We start from the raw sequence: 18,206 nt of genomic DNA, 5'->3' as shown, positions 1-18,206 counted from the left end.
TACTACTTGTAATGGCAAATACTTGGACAACCAAAATGTTCCAACAGTCAGGAATTAAGGACAACCCAAATACTCCAAAATAGATACGTGAACTAACTTAGTATAATAATGTAAGTTATAAAAGAGCATATATGTCATATACTTTTGATTTAAACATATATGTGTATCTAATGAATATGGAATGATATACACTGTAGAGTTAATGTCAAATGTTTCTGGATAAGTAAGATTACAGATATTCTTTAAATTGTTTCTTAAAATAGTTTCCTTACTCAATTTTAATTTTTTGTTTGGTCTTATTTTTTTGCCCATAACAAGTCCACCTAACCATAATACACAATTAATATATTAACTAATGAAAACCCATTGCTGAATGTTTATGTTGTATTTTCCTCCCCTGACTACTAAATTATTATTATATTTATATTATCCAATTTTTTACCATTACAAACTAAACAGAAAAAAATGATTAAACTCAATTTAAAATAAAAAAGTAAAATGGGAGGGGCAGGGGGGAAAGATCATAAAAAAATGAATGAAATTCCTTAAAGAAAAAAATTGTAAAATCATCCCAGGCATGCCAAAATCATTAATATCTAGAAACTACTGATCAGAGAATATTAAACAAAATTGTTCTTGTGTTTTCAATCAAAGCAATTTTAACTATATCACAAGCTACCACTATTTGTAGATCCCAGATTTTGCTGGATTTATACATGAAATTAGGCCATACTCCTGCAGAGTCACCACGTAAACATCTACTTTATGTCTTAAATCATATGCTGTCTTCTCTGTGAAGTCTTCCCGTATTCCTCCAGATATTCCCATATACACCCTTCTTGTACATATTTCCATTCTGCATTTTATCATAATGTAAATCATGTGTCTGTCTTTTCCATTAGACTACAAGTTCCATGAAAGGAGAGAGTGTGTCTTACGATTTTATTTTTCCCTGCCCTACCCCTAACACAGTGGCATATTAATAAAACTTTTGGGAGAATATGTGAGTTATAATCTGACATGGCCAATGCAATTCAACTAACATCTGAAGTGCCTATTTAGGATTGAACCATTTATGGAAGGTGTAAAAGCGAATAAAAGCATGGCTCTTCACCACAAGATGCTTTAGGCAAAAATATAAACAATTATAAACCCATAAAATAAATCTTACAAGAGATGTACAAACAAAGTGCTATAAGTACACAGTTACTTCTGGCTAGAAAGGAGAAATCAGGAAAGGTTTCCTAGAAAAGGATATATTTCAGATAAGCCTTAAAAGATGGTTAGAATTTAAAAAAAAAAAAAAAAGATGGTTAGAATTTCAACAGGCAGAAATAGTAAGAAAATATAGAGAACTGAGTAAAATCCAGTCTAGGAACTACTCCTGGAGATCTTTAAAGAAATTTAGGTATTTGAAGAATTCAGTTTACAATCTAAACCAGCAAAATAAGATTTCTTCTTTTTGCTCTCAACTATACCCTGAATAAAAATTGACTTTACCACCAAGTAAGTTTAAGAGCCCAAAGAATATCAGTACTACATATGATCTTTTTTCATACATGATCTTCATTAGAATAGTCAGATCAAAGATATAATTTTAGGATATCCCGTGATTTTAGGATTCCCCCCCAATTAAAGACATGTCTCAAAGTAGGTGTCCCTACTTTATATTCAAAGTGTCCCATATAAAATTAATCTCAATTCTATTGTCATTTGTACTTAAAAAAAAGAATCTGTAAATTCTTTGTCCATAATCCAAAACTGAAAAAACAAAAACACAAACAAATTATACTTACTGTAACACAACCTTTAGAAGCTCCTTTTATTTTACCAATATAAACAGAAGTAAATATAAAATCCAGTTGTAGATCCATCTCATTACTAGGTATAATACAGGAAATGTTTTCCATGACAGGATTATATGGACATAATTCAGATGAAGCCTAACAAGGAATAAATTATAAAATGCATATAACCCTAAGTATTACACAAATGCTGACAATGATTTTCATAGTCAAATATTTCTTTAAATTGCTATTAATGAATTTGTGAAGGATTTTATACTGTTCTTATTGTGAAATAGTTACTAGATTTTTTTCTTAAAAAGCATGATTTACCTTGATAAAATTAATAGTTGAATCCTAAATTAATGACATAGGCCTAAGCTCTAGAAATATATCTTCCTCTGCATCAAAGCCATGATTTCAAATTTAATATTCCCTAATAGGTTTTATTCATTTTTAGCTCAACAGAAATAAATTAAGATTTATATAGTGCCTTAGTTTAAAATGAGTTTCTAAATACATTATCTCTTAATCACCACAACCACCCCGTGAGGTAGTTTGGGGTTTTTTTTTTCCATTTCATAAGTAAAACCAATAGATATTTGGATAGGTTAAGTGATTTGCCGAAGGTCATGAAGTTAGTGTGAAGCGAAGTTAAGTCAAATCCAGGTTTCTATCCCCAGGTCAAGGGTTATTTCAACCACATAGAATTGCTTCATAAACCAAGATGATGCTCTTAGGTAATGCACTTGAAGTGCCTAAGAACCATCTGCTCTATCAAATCTGTTTTACTCTATGTTTTATGTCTGAAAATAGCCAACCAGTTACCTAAAACCTCAAAAATCATCCACTTCCACTCAAACACTACTGAACTCATGCTTTTAAATTACAATACACTACCAAGAAGTATTAGCAGCCACTGTTTCCTACATCTCTTCCGAATTTTAAACTGCTTTCAAATGACTTTTTCAACTACACATTTGCCTAGCCTTTGTACATTATCCTCTTTAACCCTAACATCACTAACGACCAAATAAATTACCACTAGAGCAACTATGCATGTGTACTCACTCTCCTTCTACCTCTAGAAAATGTGATTAATCCTCATCTGAAACATATGTAGTACTCATTATTCTTAACCCAGTTCACAGTGCCATTTATCTACTTTATAAAAAGTCTTTATCATTCTCATCTTTTATTGCTCACTCTAATATTCTTCTTATCCCTTAAAATATAGGTAACAAATAAACTATAGGGATTCTAATCAGTCAGACAAATAACTGTGTGTGTTTTAAGTGATAAAATGAGAAGATGGGATAAAAAGAATTTCTTATTGGGGCCTCATATTTTGCAAAGACTAAACTAAGTGCCTCCTAAAAATGGCCAACCCATGTTTCTCATAACTTCATTTAAAACTGGAAACAAGGAAAGGTGTGGAGATGTTAAGGTATGCTGCCCTATGCTGCCCTTAGTAGGTCTTCACATTATTTTCTGCTTAGGTTGTAATCATATTCCATCAGTTCTACAAAAAATGTTATTTTCTTATAAATAAGATCATTTCATACTGCATTATCAACTTATATGCTACCAAGGAAACTATAATTCATTGAGAAGTTTGAATTCATTATCAATAATGACATGGTTTTCATTACAAATACAATTAAGCCATCAAGTAAGCTACTGGCCCAATCAAGCAAAAATAGTTACTAAGGTGCTAAGGTGATCTCTATATAGAGCACCAATGCAATAAAAACACCAGCAAAACAATAATCAGACCACCAGACTTTTTTATAGAACTGACCCAATTCTTCATTAACACCTTAAAGAGTAACAGCCTCTGACATTATTAAAAAATAAACCAACAAAAGTTTCACCATAATTCTACACTGGTGGTTACTAATAATCATTTCTTTATAATAGGATAATAAGAGGCTGATAATAAGAATACTGACAATAATTGATTTGAACCTCACTTCAGAGCTATAGTTTTTAAAGTACTATGTCAAAACACAACTGGCTGACATTAAACTGAGACACTTCCATTTATTATTTTCTGTAAGAAGGAAAAGACAAAGGACTTACCAAACTGCTAAGTTTGTGACACTATTCTAAATGCTTTCATATGTTACTTCATTTAATACTCAAAATAATCTTGTGAGGTAGGTATTATCACCCTCATTTAACATATGAGTTAACTCAGGCTTAAAGAAGTGACTTGCCCAAATGACAGAGCCGGGATTTGAACACAGGTCTGTAATCTCCAGAAACCATGTTCTTTTCCCTACATCATGCTGCCTTAATTGCATGTGAGGAAAAGGAATAATTCCAAGTAGCTACACTACTGGAGGACCAGACAGATAAATACCGGAAACTGTTTAATTCTAGGAAATGTTTTGATAAAGTAGTTAAATGTCCAATGAGAATCATTTTTTAAAAAAAGAAAATAGTATTCAAGTCATAGAATATTTAGACTGAAAAAAATATAAATGACCAAAAAAAAAAATAATTCTTTCACTTCAATAAAGACAATTACATTATTTCCTTCAAACTAATATGAAAATTATCTCAAAATTCAACTAGGAAAATTTGTAATTTTTATTATAATATTCTGCTTGATGAAAGAAACAGTCATTAATCAATAGTGTATATTTCACTGTTAATTATGAGAAAGCAGAAATAAATTACCTGTACAGATTCACATGTAATCAATGGTAGTTCTGACAATGCTGATTCAGAAGTACTCTCCTTTTCATTAGTGATGACATGGTCTTGCTTAGGCTGTAATTTAAGAATTTCTGAACTTTTATGTTCAACAGGTCCTTCTTCATCACTGGAAACAACAACTAAAAAGGAAAAATTATTTTTTAAATGTGTCACAATAATCACACATCAAAAAGAAAAAGAAAACTTTCTGATTCATGCAATATACTTTTAATAATCCCATGAAAATTTAATCATCTAACTTTGTCCAACTCAGAAACTGGACTATCATTATCTGATTTATACTAGTTATATATAATATTTCCATATCAGTGCTATTATTTATCAGTTACCTGCAACCTTACCTTCTGGAGGATGAAGACATTTAAAAATGAATAAAGTCATGAGAACTTAGGAACAAATTCTAGCTAGAATAATAAAAATGTATTGTGTCATCACTCTAAATTGTACTTAAAAAAATTAAGTTTAAGATTAAAATTTAAAAAAATAAATTATAGTTGCCTCCAGGAGGAAGCAGTGGATGCCTGAGAAGATGTGGGAGACTATTCACTGTATATCCTTTAAAACCTTTTTTTGTACCATGTGAGTGTATCAAATACTTGAACATTAATTAAATCAAAATTAATGACAATTATTATATAGCACTTAAACTCCACACTTCAGCTTCATCAACCAAAATGTCAATAATAATGATCCTTCAGAATCCTTTTAAAAACTACTGAGATGAGGGACTCCTGGGTGGCTCAGTTGGTTCAGTGCCCGACTATTGGTTTTGGCTCGGGTCATGATCTTTTGGGTCATGGTATTGAGCCCCTCCGTGGCCTCCATGCTCAGTGGGGAGTCTGCTGTAAGATTCTCTCCCTCTGCCCCTCCCCCAAACAAGCATGTTCTCTCTCTCTGAAATAAATAAATAAATCTTTAAAAAAAAACTACTGGGATGAATTACAGTTCACAATTCTAAAAAAATAAAAAAAAAAAACCCTGCTTCCAAGTAATCTATTGTTTACCTAAATCATTATTACAAAATTTATGAACAAAGTCCCAAAACCCCAAGTTTTCTTTTTCTAAAGTTAATATATTCCACAGTGATGTCATAAACAGCTATTGCCTCAGCAAAATTTGAGAGGAGAAATAGAACTAAGTAACTAGCAGAGAAAATTAAAAAACATTATTATCCTACTGTTACTTACTTGGTTCAACTGATATCAAAGATTGGTTCCCCTCACTGTGTTCACTTAAAGCAGGCTTTTCTATTACATTCACCTCATTCTCATCCTTCTCTAGCAGAGGAGAATTCCCCACAGTATCAGTGGAAATAGAGCTCTCAAAAGTTTCAGTGGTTGAACAGTCAGAGGTACTTTTGGTAGCAGCACTCAAAGCCAACTCCTGACTATTAAGTGAGGATAGTTTAGCAATATCGCTTTCTATAGGTTCAGGTGTAATTTCTTCAAGCACTTTTGAGTCTTGATGATAGTTTTCACTTGACTTTTTAAATTCAGCAGATGCTGTTGAGTCATTTTCTTGTTTTTTCTGAACATAAATGCATACAGAAAATTAGCATTAGTTAAATTTGGCTAAAGAATTTTTTTAAAGTTTAAATTCCTAAAGAAGAATATAAAAGTAAAAATATTATATCATTTCTATAAATACAGGGATAGAAAACTACACAATTATACTGTATTACTCTTGCTAGGGTCTCCCAAGTAAAAAGAATCTGATCTGTCCAATCAGACACCCAAATATTTTTTTAAAAAGGCTGCAATGTGGAAACTCCCATATTTACAAGTGGTTCAGGTGGTTTCCCACAACCTAAGTCAACTTTAGAGTAAGAAGAAGTTTTTTTTTACAGTTTTATTTTGTAAAAGTAATGAGGCCAAATGACGTCATGTGACTTTATTAACAAAAGAAAAAATTAAAAACTTAAAGAGGATAACAATTTGAAAAACTACGAAATCAATCACTGACTTCACATCTCTGTTACCATTTAAATCTAAACCATGTTTATAACTCAAAGCTACTGAAAAGTCCTAAAAGGCCTGTGAATTAAAGGAGTAAAAAATTCTCTTTACTTTTATTAACTGTACACTAAGTTTTGAAAATAGGTAGTATGTGCATGAAGTATGGCAATTCTTCACTTTCAACAGATTCCCTAAACCCGAGGTAGAGAGTCTTAAAGAAGTTGGTAAGTAAATTACTACTGATAAAAGAAATCTGGTAATAATTTTACACAGCATATGAAAAAGCAATTGACTGGACAATATGAATAGAGTATTAATAATATCTGGTTAAAATAAGGGAAAATAAAAGAGAACAAGTCCAATGGATATATACCAAAGTAAGGAGTGCTATCAGAGAAGGAGCATTTTTAACTTTTTTACTCGTTCATAACATTTGAAATTTGTTCCAAAAGCTATATTACTAAAAAACTTTTATTTTTTTAAAAATCAAACAGAGAATCAAAAAAATAGGCAAACGAAAGAAACCTAATGATAAAAGCAGACAGTTATAAGAACATCATTTGGCCTCAGTAAATTCATTTTTATCATAGAATAAATAATTTCACAGGATATCTAAATACCTCTACTTACTATCTGTTCTGCTGATTCATACAACGCAGAAGAATTATGAGAATCAGGTAAATTACTTCTAAGTCTTTTCATTCTCTTCCTGGAAGTCAGAGCGGGTTCCATTTTTGAATCAGAAAATGTATCATCCTTATTTCTGCTCCCTTCTTCAAGATGATCACAACCCCTGCTTCCACTACTGAGGTCTTAAAAAACAAGAGAAACATAAATATGGCCAAAAAGTACAAAAAGAATCCCTTTTAGAAGAGCTCAAATAAACATCATCAAAATTGCTGTACAACTTCCAAAACTAATCTAAAAAAAAGTTCACTGTTACATTCTCATACTGACATGGATGAATATAAAGAAATACCCTATTTTAAGTTGCATACACAAAGCAAATGTTCATTCACAATAAATGAGAAAATATATAAAAAGAGAGTATTCTTTAGTAACCAAAGCAAAGCAAATTGTTTTTCCTTTTCCTATAATTACATTTGATTGTAATACAAAAAGAACGGGGAGTGTTAATAAAATTTGGAAAATTCACATTTTAAAATGTCCTGATAATTCACCGTGATGTGATTCTAGAAATTAGTTATCTTTTAAAATTTAAGTGGTATATACATGTATGTATTTTTTAAGTGAAAAGAGACAATAATTATGAGTATTAATCACTGCTCTTTTGAAAGGAGCCAAAGGACGCCGGGGTGGCTCAGTTGGTTTGGCTCAGGTCATGTCCTAGGATCGTGTCCCGCATCCGACTCCTTACTCGTCAGGGAGCCTGCTTCTCCCTCTGCCTGCCACTCCCCCTGCTTGTTTTCTCTTTCTTGGACAAATAAATAAATAAAAGCTTTAAATAAATGAATAAATGAATAAATAAATAAATAAAGCGAGCCAAAATACTTTACCTCAGCAGCAGACTATAATATGTGATCATTCACAAAGCTATCAATTTGGTTCAGTTTGTTTCTTCTTTTTAAAAATCAAGATCTCATTTTAAGTATCCAATAAATCTACTCCCCTACAGATAAAGAAATGTTCCCTTTTTTAAATCAACAAAGCATTATTTGAAACCCATGTCAATTACTAAAAATGCTTAGTATTTCAGTTATCAAATATATGTACTATACAAAATTACCTTCCAAAAGGTTCTACCTAATTAACTGAAGGTTATCCTGAATTATATTGCTTTCTGATCTACATTAAGTACCAACTCAAAGTTTATGTAAACAAAATCCCAAAGCAGCTTCCTTGAATTCATAACTTGTAATTCATGTAACACTTACTGGCCTGACCTCTTCATTCACTCAAAGTTCTTCAGTACTACCCACCTTCTCTTCAAACTATTCTTGCCCTTATTCTTGCTTCATAGGCACCTAATAACTAACATTCATAATATCTCTTTGTCATTCCTTAAAAGGCAGGCATTGGGACAGGATTGAGGGCAAAATTCCAAGACGGTCAACAGTCTTCCAATTTCCAAAGAAAATACTCTTTATCCCCCAGAAAAATAAAATCTCCCCCAAAATCATCAACATAGTATTTTGAACAACACGATGGCTTTTTTTTTTTTGGTAACTTTGTAAACCGGATAGTCAAATACAATTTCTACATGTAAGAGCTATGTCAAATTACAATTTCTAAACATAAATACTATAGCAAAAAGACTCAGGAAAGGAAAGGGGCTTGAGAAAAACCCTATTATACAGGAGTTTTCCCTCAAACAGTTTATTTACTATTCACACATCAGCCAAGACTATCTCATGGAAAACAAGAATAAATTTATTAGACAGAGCTTACCATTATAAAAATAGGATTCTACCTACATAATATAAACAATTTAATGCACAAATTTTACTAGTATATAAAATTAAAGAAGTGACAAATTCTTATAAACAAAAGAATATTAAATATTTACAATACAGGGGTGCCTGGGTGGCTCAGGCAGTACAGCATATGACTCTTGATCTCGGGGTTGAGAATTTGAGCCCCACGTTGGGTATAGAAATTACTTAAAAAAAATCTTTAAAATATATATATATATATTTCTAATATATCATTTTCATAAAAGTAAATTCCACAAGACAAACTTAATGTACAAGTTGAATTCAGAATTCCTATTAATTGATGGGCTTATATTAAAAAACTGGTATTGGGGGATGCCTGGGTGGCTCAGTCAGTTAAGTGTCCAACTCTTGATTTTGGCTCAGGGTCATGAGACTGCACCCCACATCAGGCTCCGCACTGGGCATGCAGCCTGCTTAAGATTCTCTCTCTTCCTCTCCCCCTACTTGCTCTTTCTCTCAAAAAAAAAAAAAAAAATTTTAGTAAAAAATAAATTAAAAAAAAGACTCTCCCTCTCCCTCTTTGCCTCCGCCCCTCTTTCCCTCTCTAAAAAACAAAACAAAACAAAAACTGGTATTGGACACAATTATCCATAAGATGGAAACATAGTGAGTCTCAATCAATCAATAACTACTTTTCTTAAAAACATTTTTATCTCTGAAGAGAACCTTCAGGGGTAGTAAGGAACTATAAAGTGTTTCTTTTACCAAGCATTCTTTTCCCTGCCAAGTCTAAAATTCCACTGTGACTTTGAAGTAATACTGAAGGGTACAAATCAGAACTTTTTATTCAACTATTCCTACTCTATCCAGGAAATCAGTAGAATGTGAGGGTTTAACAGTGGTGTCTAGATAGTACGTGAACGGAGACCACTTGTAAAAATACTTTTTATTTGGTAATTAATGAGAATTATTTCTGGAAAAAGTACAATTCATAAGAAAATATATGTCTTTCATTATGTGTAGCTAGTGCTTAGTGATCAATTGAAAGATTATGTATACAGTTACACTGCTTTCTCCAGATTGCTCTAGTAAGAGTTGAAGCTGGTTATTAGTCTAGTTTCTTTTTAAATTTTCCTCTTCTGAAAAAAGGCTACTAAACATTGTAAATAGCTGTGTTTCAAATGAAGTACAAAGAATTTTTGCATAGTGTCATTAAAGAACCATCTTTTCCAGTGAATAATTTATAAAATCATTCAGAAAACAAAGTATCTCAACTAGTTTCAAGCAATCAGTAATCCAAGAGACCCCTGAAGATGTTAGTTCCACATCTGACTAATGTAGTAAATTGTTTTGGTGCAAATTTTTGTAAATTATTTTAAAATCTTAAAAAAGAGACAAAAAGAGAAAAGAAGTCAATTCATTAACCCTACATGCAAGGAGGCCTAAAAAGAATTTTCAGAAGTCTGGGATGTATTTACCTTTAAATTTGCTAATAGTGGCTTGTACTGGCATCCTCCTAGAGTTGAGAGAAATTCTAATGAATAAAGAATGTATGTCATAGGAGGATAGACAGTGGGAAGCTAAGAATAATAACTGAGTTAGCAGCAATATCAATTACCAGAAATATCCATGGAAACAACACTTACAAATAGCTAAACCAACATTCTAACTGTATAGCTGTAACCCAGCCCCAACAACAAAAAGAAGTAATATTCAAATTTAAATTATAGACTTAGTAAATAAATCAAGAAATGTATAACATAGTGTACAAATAACAAATTTAGCAATTTTCTTTGTGTTGCTAAATAATCTCCCTTTACTTTCACAAATCCTTTAAATGTAAGATTAAATAAAGTTAACCATAACTTAAAAATTATTAGAAATGCAAAAGATAAAAATTCAAATGACAACAAATTTCTAAGGTTCACAAACCTTTAGGTTGAGCATCAGATACTACAAGAGAAATGCCATCATCATCTCTTTGCTTTTCTTTAGTGTGTGAAGCCTGCTTTGCATAATTATTATCTACTGTCTTACTTGGTTGCGAAACCCTGCAAAAGAAAATAATATTATATTCAACTCTCCTATATCCAAATGAATTAAGAAGCCAGTTGATTTATATTCAAGATAAAAACCCAGTTTTACAGGTTAGAAATACAGTCCCATATAGCAGTGTATATGATCTGAACAGAAGAAAGAATATTGAATATATATATCAAATATATCATATATATATATCAAATATACCAAAAAATAATAACCCAAAGGTAATTGTTAATATGTTTCAAGCATGGTTCACATATTAAAAATTAAGTACAAAATAAAGTTTGGAGTGTGGTAACAAATTTTACCTACAGAAGGAATAATTTATATTATAAGGTACTCATTAAACTTATAAAATGTAAGGTTGTATGAAAAACAAGTTTTGACATGAGGAGCACATATTACTATAAATGAAAACTTAATACAATATTAGTAGGGGACTTCAGCACCCCACTTTGAGCAATGGATAAATTATCCAGACCCCCAAAAACAAAAACAAAAAAAAAAATCAACAAGAAAACATTGGTTTAAAACCATACATTAGACTAACTGGACTTAACATGCATTTATAGAACATGCCATCCAATAGCACCAAAATACACAATTCTTTTCAAGTGCATATGGAACATACATAATCATATGATAATCATAAATCATATGATAGACTACAAAAAACAAGCCTTAGCAAATAAGTAAGACTGAAATCATACCAACTATTGTTAACCACAATAATATTAAACTAAAAATCAGTAACAGGAGAAAGCTAGAATATTCACAAATATATGGAGATTAAACAATATGCTTCTGAATAAGTCATCAAAGAAATCAAAAAGGAGATCAAAAAATACCTTGAAGCAAATAAAAATTTAAGTACAGCATATCAAAGCTTACTAAATACTGCAAAAAACAATTCTAAGAAGGAAATTTATAGTGATAAATGCCTACATTAAGAAACAAAAACTCCAATAAACAACCTCACTTTACACCTCATGGAACTAGAAAAAGAACTAAGCCCAAAGTTACCAGAAAGAAGGAAATGACAAAGATCAGAGCAGAAATAACAAAAACAAGAAAAATGATAGAAAAGATCAAAATAGGGGTGCTTGGGTGGCTCAGCTGGTTAACCATCCAACTCTTGGTTTTGGCTCAGGTCATGATCTCATGGGTTGTGGGATCAAGCCCCACATTGGGCTCCGTGCTCAGTGGGGAATCTGCTTGAGATTCTCTCCTTCTGCCCCTCTCCACACTTGAGCACACTCTCTCTCAAAAAATAAATCTTTAAAAATATATATTTAAAAAAAAGATCAACACAAGTAAGACACAGGTTTTTGAAAAGATAAACAAAACTGCCACACTTCCTGGTTTCAAACTATATTACAAAGCTATAGTAACTAAAATAGTATGGTATGGCATAAAAAGAGACTCCCAGGTCAAAGGAACAGAATTAAGAGCCAGAAATAAATCCACACATATATGGTCAATTAATTTATGGCAAAGGAGACAAGAATATACAAGAGGGAAAGGAGAATCTCTTCAATTAATAGTGTTGGGAAAACTAGACAGTCACATGCAAAAGAATGAAACTGGATCCCTACCTTACACCATACATAAAAATCAATTCAAAATGAATTAAAAACTTAAAACATAAGACCTGAAGCCATGTAACACCTAGAAGAAAACATGGGAGTAAGCTCATTAACATCAGTCTTGGCGAAGATTTTTTGGAAATAATACCAAACAGAGGTCACAGAAGTACAATAAACAAGTGAGCCTACATCAAACTGAATAAGGAACAGGTAAGGCTAGGTAGGAAGAGACAGGCAGGGGCTGCATAACCAGGCTCACAGAAATCCCAGATTTGGAGAAATGTTGTAGATGAGATATTAACCAGGGAGAAGGGAACACCTTCTTTGTTCTAAATAGAGACAGGATATTCTCATGATATTTACCAATCTACCAGGTTGATTCTAAACATAGACAGGATATTCTCATGATACTTACAAATCCACCATGTATTGACAAGAAATTTACCAAGTTCCCTGGTCAGTTTTCTATAAAAGACCTACCCTAAGAGCCCTCAGTGGCAACCCGTTCCAGACCCTTCTCCCTCTAGAGATTTTTTTCTTTCCTTTCTATTCTCACCTTCACTTAATAAACCTTCACCTCACTTCACGCCCCAAGATTCATTTTCGACTCCATGAGACAAGAACCCTGCAACCCTGCAACAAAACTAAAAAGCTTCTGCACAGGAAATGAACCCATCATCAAAATGAAAAGGCAATACATGGAATAGGAGAAAATATTTACAAACCATATATCTAATAAGGGGTTAATATCCAAAATATATAAAGAACTCATACAACTCAATAGAAAACTTTCTATTAAAAAATGGGCAGAGAGTGCCTGGGTAGCTCAGTTGGTTAAGCATCTGACTCTTGATCTCAGCTTGGGTCTTAATCTTGGGGTGGTGAGTTCAAGCCCCACGTTGGGCTCTATGCTGGGCTTGGCGCCTACTTAAAAAAAAAAAAAATGGGCAGAGGAACTGAATAGACAGTTTTCCAAAGAAGACATACACATGGCCAACTGGTACATGAAAAGGAGTGCAACATCATTAATCCTCAGGGAAATGTAAATTAAAAACCACAATGAGATATTACATCATACCCATCAGAATGATTATTATCAAAACAAAACACTGATAACACATGTTGCAAAAATGTAGAGAAAAGGGAACCCCTGAGCACTCTTGATGCGAATGTAAATTGGTGCAGCCACTGTGAAAAATACTATGGAGATTTCTCAAAAAATAAGAAATAGAACTGCCATATGATGCTCTTCCACTTCTGAGTATTTATGCTCAGGAAACAAAACTATTATCTCAAAAAGATATCTGCACCCTGATGTTCAGTGCAACACTATTACAGGGGCCAACACATGGAAACAACCTTAGTGTCCACTGACAGATGAAGAAAATATGACACATACACACAGAAATATTATTCAACCACAAAAAAGAGAGAAATCCTGCCATTTGCAAGAACATGGATGGACCTTGAAGGCATTATGCTAAGTGAAATAAGTCAGAAAGAGAAAAACAAATACTGTATGACCTGACATATATGTGAGATTTAAAAAACAAAAAAACAGGACGCCTGGGTGGCTCAGTTGGTTGGGCAACTGCCTTCGGCTCAGGTTGTGATCCTGGAGTCCCGGGATCGAGTCCCGCATCGGGCTCCCTGCTCAGCGGGGAGTCTGCTTCTCCCTCTGACCCTCTTCCCTCTCGTGCTCTCTATCTCTCATTCTCTCTCTCTCAAATAAATAAATAAAATCTTTAAAAAAACAAAAACAAAAAAAACAAAAAAACACCAGGGAGTGGCCAAAAGCCTGCAGAGCAATATGCCTAAGTCTTATTGTAACTACTGCAACACATATCTCATCCATGACTCTCCATCTGTCAGAAAAACAGTACAGTGGTAGGAAACACAAAGAGAACGTAAAAGACTACTATCAGAAATGGATGGAAGAGCAGGCTCAGAGCCTGATCAACAAAACAACTGCTATATTTCAATAAAACAACTGCTACATTTTCAACATTTCAACTGCTACGTTTCACGATACCTCTTAGGCAATTCTTTGCTCCTCCTCCTGCAGGAGCAATGATCCCACTTCTCCCCAGTCTCCTGGGTCCTCCTCACCCTGGTACGATGCCAACACCCAATAGGCGGTCCCTCCCATAAAGCCAATGATGGACCCTCTCCCTCCTGGGATGATTCCAATGAGCCTGCTCCTGTAATGAGCCCACTCCTGGGAAGCCACATGCCAATGATGCCTGGGCCCCCAGTGATAAGACTTCTTACCCATCCCACGATGGTGCCCACTTGGCCAGGAATGATTCAACCAGACAGATAAGGAGAGATGGGAACCTCTTTATATCCATTTTATACTACTTTTTCTACTTCACCAGAAGATCATGGTGCTGTGACTTTGGGTGTTTTCTAACAGCATGACAAGGAAGACTTGCTCTCCCTTCCTATCAAAGACAGAGTAGTTTTTGCAGGGGAGTTAGTATGACTAAAAAAAAAAGTAGTTTTCATTTGTATTGTGAAATGTGAAAATAAAATTGTCAACTGTTTTAGTTCAAAAAAACAACACTTAAATACAGTCAACAGATTGGTAGTTGCAGGGGGTGGAGAGGTTGGAGAGAAGTGGGTGCAAATGGGTGAAGGTGGTAAAAAGGTACAAGTTTCTAGTTGTAAGACAAGTGAAGTGCTAGGGCATAATGTACATGCAGCATGGCGACTATAGTTAATAGCATATTGTACATTTAAATGTTGCTAAGATAGTAGACCTTAGAAGTTCTTATTACAGGGGCGCCTGGGTAGCTCAGTCGGTTAAGCGGCTGCCTTCGGCTCAGGTCATGATCCCAGGGTCCTGGGATCAAGCCCCACGTCAGGCTCCCTGCTCAGCGGAGAGCATGCTTCTTCCTCTCCCTCTCCCTGATGTTCTGCCTACTTGTGCTCTCTCTCTCTCTGTCAAATAAATAAATAAAATCTTAAAAAAAAAAAAGAAGTTCTTATTACAAGAAAAAAAGTAACTATGCATGCTGATGGAGGTTAACTAGATTTACTATGTTAATAATTTCACCGTATAGACATATATCAAATTGTTATGTTGTATACCTAAAGCTAATACAGTGTTCTGTCAATAATATATCAATAAAATTAATTAATTTTTAAAAATAGAAAAAATTGGGAAAACAATTTCGTACTAATTAAAATAGCCAAAGAATGAATGAAATCTTTACACACAATACTCTCATTCATAATAATTTTTTTCTTTTATAATAATTTTTAACAAAACAACTCATTATGGTAGTGAAGTAGGCAAGCATTGTGAAATAAAAAACTATATAAAATTACTAACCTATATCATTCTCTCAGAACACATTATATAGTAATTACTGCATTTTCAGACCTATTTAACAATATGGAAATTTTCACACCATTTATAAGCATTAAAAAAATCAGATACCAAGAATAAATCAAGGATCCCTGTACAGTAAACTATAAAACATATACAAATGACCACAGGAAGATTGTGGAGTAGGATGCACCTACCATCTTGCCACCTAGACTACAGCACACTGGTAGAATCTGTCTGATAAAACTATTTTGGAATTCTGGAGTCTACTAAAGGCCGCAACTACTAGTCAAAAAGTTCAACAGTAAATTGCAGTTAATTTCAGTCAATTTGAGCTTCAAAGGTGGTAGCAGTGACCCAGTCACCTACCCCTAAGAACAAAGCAAGCAGCAAAGTTCCTAAAACAGTTTGCACAGCTTACAATTACCAAGGTAGGCAAGAAGGACCTTATTCTCCAAATATTGGGAATCCGTATTCTGATCACCGATGGCTGTTTCTGCTCATGGATGAGCAGACATAGAGAAATACAGCCACTGTTGCAACAACCACCACCAATGTCACAACATTTTTCCCATTCAGCTAAAACGACTTCCGGGAGACTTATAGGGTTAGCACCTATTTTGTTTTATTCTCCCCCCCCCTTCATTTTTCCTATTTTCTCCTTTTGGGAACCAAATATTTAAGGATTGCAGTATTAGAAAATAATCACTTATACAAGGGAATTCAAAAAGTCACAAAAATTACTAGGGAAAGGCATAAGCTCAGAAAAGACCTGGGAAGACCTTATGTTTACATATCAAGCTGATGTGCGGAACAGAGACAATTAAAAACAACAATTAAAAGGCAACAATTAAAAAAAAAGGAAAGAAAGAAAAAAAAACAGCAAACCCTTGGGAAGGGGAAGAATCTGATTTCCAGACTTACTATAAGATTCAACTGCTGTGTTTTCAACAACAACAACAACAAAAAAATCACAAGGCATACAAACAAACAGGAAACCATGGATGATTCAAAGAGAAAAAAAATAAACCAAAAGAACATGCCCTTGGGAAAAAATCAAGAAAGAAGACTCAATAGACAAAGACATTATAACAACTACCTTAAAGATTCTCAAAAAGCTAAAAAAAAAAAAAAAAAAAAAGTCTGGACAAAGTCAAGAAAATGATCTATGGGTAAGAGAAACTATCAAGAGATGAAATGTATTAATAAATCAAGAGGAAATTCTGGAGCTAAAAAGTATAATAACTAAAATGAAAAATTCACATGGGTCACCTGGCTGGGTCAGTTCGGAGAGTATGCATCTCTTGATTTTGGGGTCGTGAGTTCAAGCCCCATGTTGGATATAGGGATTACTTAAACTTAAAAAAAAATTTAAATTAAAAATTCAAAAACAGGGACTCAAAAACAGATCTGAACAGGCAAAAGAAATAGTCCATCATCAGTACTGGATTTAGGGAAGGGAAAGGGAAAAGAAATAAAGAAAGATAACTTGAAGATATGATCATAGAAATTATCAAATCTGAGACAAAAAAATTTGAGAAATGTCAACAGAGCCTAAGGGACCTGTGGGACACCAACAAGTGGACCAATATATGCAACACTGGTATCTCAGAAGGAGAAAAAATAAAGGAGCAGAGAAATTATTGAAATAAATAATCACCAAAAAACTTCCAAATTTAATGAAAGACATGAATATAAACATCCAAGAAGCCCAATGGACTACAAGCAGTATAAACTCAATGAGACCTGTACCAAGAAACGTTAATACTCAAGTTGTCAGAAAACAAAGGCAAAGAGAATCTTGAAGGTACCAAGGAAGAAGGAACTCTTCACATACCAATGATACTCCATGAGATTTCTCATCAGTAACCATAGTGGCCAGAAAGCATGGGGTTCGTATATTCAAAGTACTGAAGGACAAAACTGCCAACCAGAAATCCTGTACCTGGCAAAACTATCCTTCTTTTTCCAGTTCCTTAAGTTATAAAGTTAGGTTGATGATTTGAGATATTTCTTCTTTTTTAATGTAAGCATCTACAGCTATATATTTCTCCTTTAGCATTGCTTTTGCTACATCCCATGTTTTCATTTTCATTCATTCCTAAGCATTTTTTAATTTCCTTGTGATTTCTTCTTAGACCCACTGGTTGCTTTAAGTGTGTTAATTTCCACCAATTTTTGAGTTTTCCAGTTTTCCTTCCATTAATGATTTCTAACTTCATACCATATGGTCAGAGAAGAATCAGAGAAAATATTTGAAAATCATATTTCTGATAAGATATTAATATTCAGAATATACAGAGAATTCCTAAAACTCAAAAGTAAACACAGCATGATTCATCAAAGGGCAAAGGACTTGAATAGACATTTCTCCAAAGAAGATA

The 18,206-nt window shown here is 33.3% G+C and overlaps 1 protein-coding gene and 1 pseudogene across 7 annotated transcripts in view; one reads left to right on the top strand and one right to left on the bottom strand.

Moving 5' to 3' along the window:
* SENP7 (SUMO specific peptidase 7) overlaps positions 1-18,206 on the bottom strand; it is a 133,885-nt gene that overhangs the window by 32,689 nt on the left and 82,990 nt on the right. For 6 of the 7 annotated variants that reach the window (XM_027587121.2, XM_027587125.2, XM_027587126.2 and 3 more), the window contains 5 exons: positions 10,792-10,910; positions 7,094-7,275; positions 5,696-6,035; positions 4,470-4,627; positions 1,797-1,943 (listed from right to left, as the gene is read on the bottom strand). In XM_027587121.2, coding sequence (XP_027442922.1) covers positions 1,797-1,943; positions 4,470-4,627; positions 5,696-6,035; positions 7,094-7,275; positions 10,792-10,910 — 946 coding nt within the window. The remainder of the gene's footprint in view (positions 1-1,796; positions 1,944-4,469; positions 4,628-5,695; positions 6,036-7,093; positions 7,276-10,791; positions 10,911-18,206) is intronic. The other variant, XM_027587124.2, reaches the window with a different exon arrangement.
* Positions 14,299-14,811, top strand: LOC113918570 (annotated as a pseudogene).

The sequence above is a fragment of the Zalophus californianus genome, chromosome 1 (genome assembly GCF_009762305.2).
Source record: "Zalophus californianus isolate mZalCal1 chromosome 1, mZalCal1.pri.v2, whole genome shotgun sequence".
Taxonomy (NCBI): Eukaryota; Metazoa; Chordata; class Mammalia; order Carnivora; family Otariidae; genus Zalophus; species Zalophus californianus.
This window is presented reverse-complemented; position numbering and strand designations above follow the sequence as displayed.